Genomic DNA, 3,835 nt, shown 5'->3' with positions numbered 1-3,835 from the left:
TTTTTTTCAGTTTTTGGACTGGGATGCTTATTGAATCCAAAAATGATGTTTTAAATTTTAAGACACACGGAGAGAAAAACAGTGAATTTGGCTGCACGGTTTACCAAGTTATTTTGTCTGCTAGTTTTGGCAACCAGAAGTTTTGTATAAACAGTGACTTTTTATTTTAATGAATGCTTGAGGAATTTCTTTTGAGAAATATTCAATAAAAATGCTCAATCATGCAACTCGAAAACGCATCGAATCACGTAACTGAGCCTGTGCAAATATATTTTATAGCACTAGAGAGTATATCAAAAATGCAGTTGGTACAATTGCTGATGCCATTGAACATTAATAATTATGATAAACGTCACGATAATAGGAGAAAACTAGTCGATAAGTTTATAATGTTCAGATTTTGCATCTACCAGTTATAGAAAATAAGGGACTAGACAATCGATCAAAGAGTTTGTAATGTTTAAAATGTGTGAAAATTTACTCGTACTTTATTTGTATCATAAAAGTTATTTAGAATGTATATATGTAAAGTTGACACTCTTCGTATGTAAGCAAATTCACATGTATTTCTTTTTATTTCAATCTCAATACTCCCCAGGAGATATTTCCTAAATACGCTATATTTGTTCACATTGCTCGTTTGAAACCGCTATTTTGGGTTCGAATGGAACGTTTGGTTTCGCAGTCTGCGCATCTCTATAATACCACAGATAACAGACGTTTAGGCTAGAACAAAATTTCTTCAAAAACCTGTGTAAACTTTCAAATTGATAAACGTTGGAAATCCGTGTTTCACTATTGCCATCTGCGCAACTGTTTGCTACACGTGTTTGACAGCTGCACTCTAACTGCATTGTATCGATCACTGCGACATCTACAAACGTTTGCCAAACGTGTTTCAGACGCCTGATTTATTCGGAATTTCAGTAGCGGGTATTTACACACGATTCAAATCGAGCCTAAACGTCTGTTATCTGTGATAATACAATCATCTCTGAGTGACCCTTTTCAAATCACACGCCACCCATTTTTTCACATCTGGCATCGCTGATGCTGAATGTGATTTGCATTTCAATTTCAACCCTGCTTAAGTTTGGGAGCGAACTTAGCCCGTTTTGTTTTTATTGTTTTTTCGATGCAGGATGTTATTGAACTTTTTAATCTATCTGAATATTATTATCGTAATATAGTGAGAAGTGGTGAACAGTAGTTTATAAACCAAGCGCTTTTCGGAACCTTAACAAATCGTTCACAATGCTGGGTAGCTGGAGAAGCTGGTGCCGCCTGTGTGCCAGCGAATGTGCTGTCTTCAATCTGGAGTCACTCGACGAACTTAACGAGATTATTATGAGGCACTTTAACTTTTCGGTAATACAAAGTTACTTTTTGATCAGAAACCCAATTTACCGTTTTCTTAATAACATTTCCAGCTACAAGAAATAGTCGATGTAAGCAATTGCATTTGCGAGGAGTGCTACAATTTCGTGAATAAACTGGAACGATTCAAGGAGCGTTGTTCACAGACTAACAAGATGTTGGCAGAGTTATGTGGGGCCAATGGCGAAGAGTTGCTGGAAAGTGATCTTCAGGATTTAAGGTTCCGTTTCCTGAGTGATTCTATTGTCCTCTTGGATGACGAAAAGGATGAGAAGAATTTTATCCAGACGGTTGCTTCTTCTGACATGGGTTCGATGAACGCGGGTACGTTAGACCAGGGTGTTGACACAAGTGATCTGGTTGAGCAGGAATTAGTTGGATTAAAAATCGAAAAGATGTCCTCGGGTAAGTAAGAATGAGTGCTTCTTTAAACCGTGTTATAAATATTAATATTTAACCCTAGAAACATCGGAAGATTGCCGAATGTCATCGGTGAATCAATTAACGGAAAAATCAAAATCGAAGGAAGAAAAAGTTTTAACAAAACTGGAATCCGAGGAATGTGATGACTACGATGCAGACCATGTCCAGTATGATGATGATATTGAAGATGACAGTAAATCGGAAGAGGAAGCTTCAAAAAAATTTACAAAAGGCAATAGACGGAAAGTTAGGAAAAATAATTGTGCATCGTTGCCAGACGATACCGATAAAATTAAAGAATGTTTGGTAGGCTGTGAATCGTGTGATGAAACATTTCGCACACGTTCATTGTACATTTACCATCTGCAATCGAAACATCCCGATTCCGCAGAACTTTCACATGGTTGCTCGATGTGTCCAAAGCGATTTCCCTCCGAAAAGAAGGCCAAACTCCACGAGTGCGTGCACTTACCGAGCGACCAAAAAATGCTTCATCCTTGCAGTTATTGTGATAAAAAGTATGGCGCTTTCAAGGGATTATTTATGAAAAAGGACATGCCATTTTGAATACTTTTCAATTCGATTTTGTCGGTGTCATGAAGTTTTACGCGCGATATATTTCTGTTGATTAGCAAAATTCGAATCTATGATACTAAAAGATCAGTTGCTGAGAAAAAATCGGTTGAAAAAATATTCCAAATGGCATGTGCTCTTTTCCTATGGTTTTCCTTATTGATGCTATTCTCATTTTTGATACCTTTCAGATTTAGCAAATTGGTGAATGTGCAAGCTCACATAAAGACAGTCCACATCGGGGAGCGTCCATACATTTGTGAGGAATGTGGGAAGGCTTTTGGAACAAAAGGTGCATTGAAAGAACACCAAATAACCCATAGCGACGAAAAGCCTTTTCAATGTGCTCATTGTCCTAAGAGATTTAAAAACTTACCACGGTTGAAGGTATGTTATTTCTGAATCTGAAGTTATTTCACCTAACAGAATAAATGATTTTAGACTCATGAAGATATTCATAACGACACGTTGTACGTCTGCCCTCACTGCGGGCTACAGTTGAACACGAAACGAACACTAAAAATGCACTTGGTGGTACATTCGGACCAGAAGAAGTTCAAATGTCAGTATTGCGGCAACGAGTACAAACGTTCGAAAGCATTGAAGACCCACTTGATTTTGCATACTGGCATGCGGCCGTATCACTGTCCGTTTTGCGAGAAAACATTTGCCAATGGGTCAAATTGCAGAAGTCATAAGAAGAAGGCTCACCCGAAAGAACTGGCTGCGTTAGAAGCCTCGGGAGAGCAATCGCGTGCCACTAATATCCCTAAACTGAACCAACTGCAGCCAAAGTGAGTAGAAAACAATTTGCGTAGATCGAAATTGTTCAAACTGTTAGTTGTTCCACAGACCACTGCAGACGAGTCCCGCTCCGGATGATTCCGCAAACAGCACATCTACTATGTCGCAACCCCTCGGGACCACTGTGCCACCAGTTGACACCGAATCGACGGATGAACTGTTACTTACTCGTAATGTTCGTTTAGTTACAGCATTTTATCACTCCCAAAGCGAACCACCGCCGTTGAACATTATAAGAACAACCGTTAAAAGCGAGCAAAGAAAGGTCGAACCATCGATACTGGTGACACAGCAACATGCACATGAAACATCAGTTGGACCAATACCATTCGGTGAGATGGTAACTCTTCCACCGCTGCAGCTCATTTCGACTAATAAGCCGTGAGTGGTTTGTTGCTGAAATCGTGTTTAGTTTTAGATGGAATTTTATAATATATATACTACCACATCTAGTAAGACTGTTTACAAATCTGTAGCAAAGAATTTCACGTCCAAATATGTTTAAACATTAAAACAAACATGCTTATTGTACAATTGTTGCTTTAAACACGACACGGTCGCTTATGCGCATCGTAAAGCAATTGAAAATGGCCAGAACCACAATAGTAGTGCTGAAACTATCCAATGAATGTTTATCTGCTTTTTTTCCAGAAGGCGC

The 3,835-nt window shown here is 38.7% G+C and overlaps 1 protein-coding gene across 1 annotated transcript; it reads left to right on the top strand.

Moving 5' to 3' along the window:
* The first annotated feature begins 1,118 nt into the window (after positions 1-1,118).
* On the top strand, positions 1,119-3,615 carry LOC131678433 (zinc finger protein weckle-like). The gene is made up of 6 exons (XM_058958587.1): positions 1,119-1,368; positions 1,431-1,782; positions 1,841-2,318; positions 2,565-2,760; positions 2,815-3,167; positions 3,226-3,615. The coding sequence occupies exons 1-6, from the start codon at positions 1,255-1,257 to the stop codon at positions 3,560-3,562; spliced, it is 1,830 nt and encodes a 609-aa protein (XP_058814570.1). The 5' UTR covers positions 1,119-1,254; the 3' UTR covers positions 3,563-3,615.
* Positions 3,616-3,835: the final 220 nt, after the last annotated feature.

The sequence above is a fragment of the Topomyia yanbarensis genome, chromosome 2 (assembly GCF_030247195.1).
Source record: "Topomyia yanbarensis strain Yona2022 chromosome 2, ASM3024719v1, whole genome shotgun sequence".
NCBI classification, from domain to species: domain Eukaryota; kingdom Metazoa; phylum Arthropoda; class Insecta; order Diptera; family Culicidae; genus Topomyia; species Topomyia yanbarensis.
Note: the sequence above shows the minus strand (reverse complement) of the source record. Positions and strands in the feature narration are given on the sequence as shown.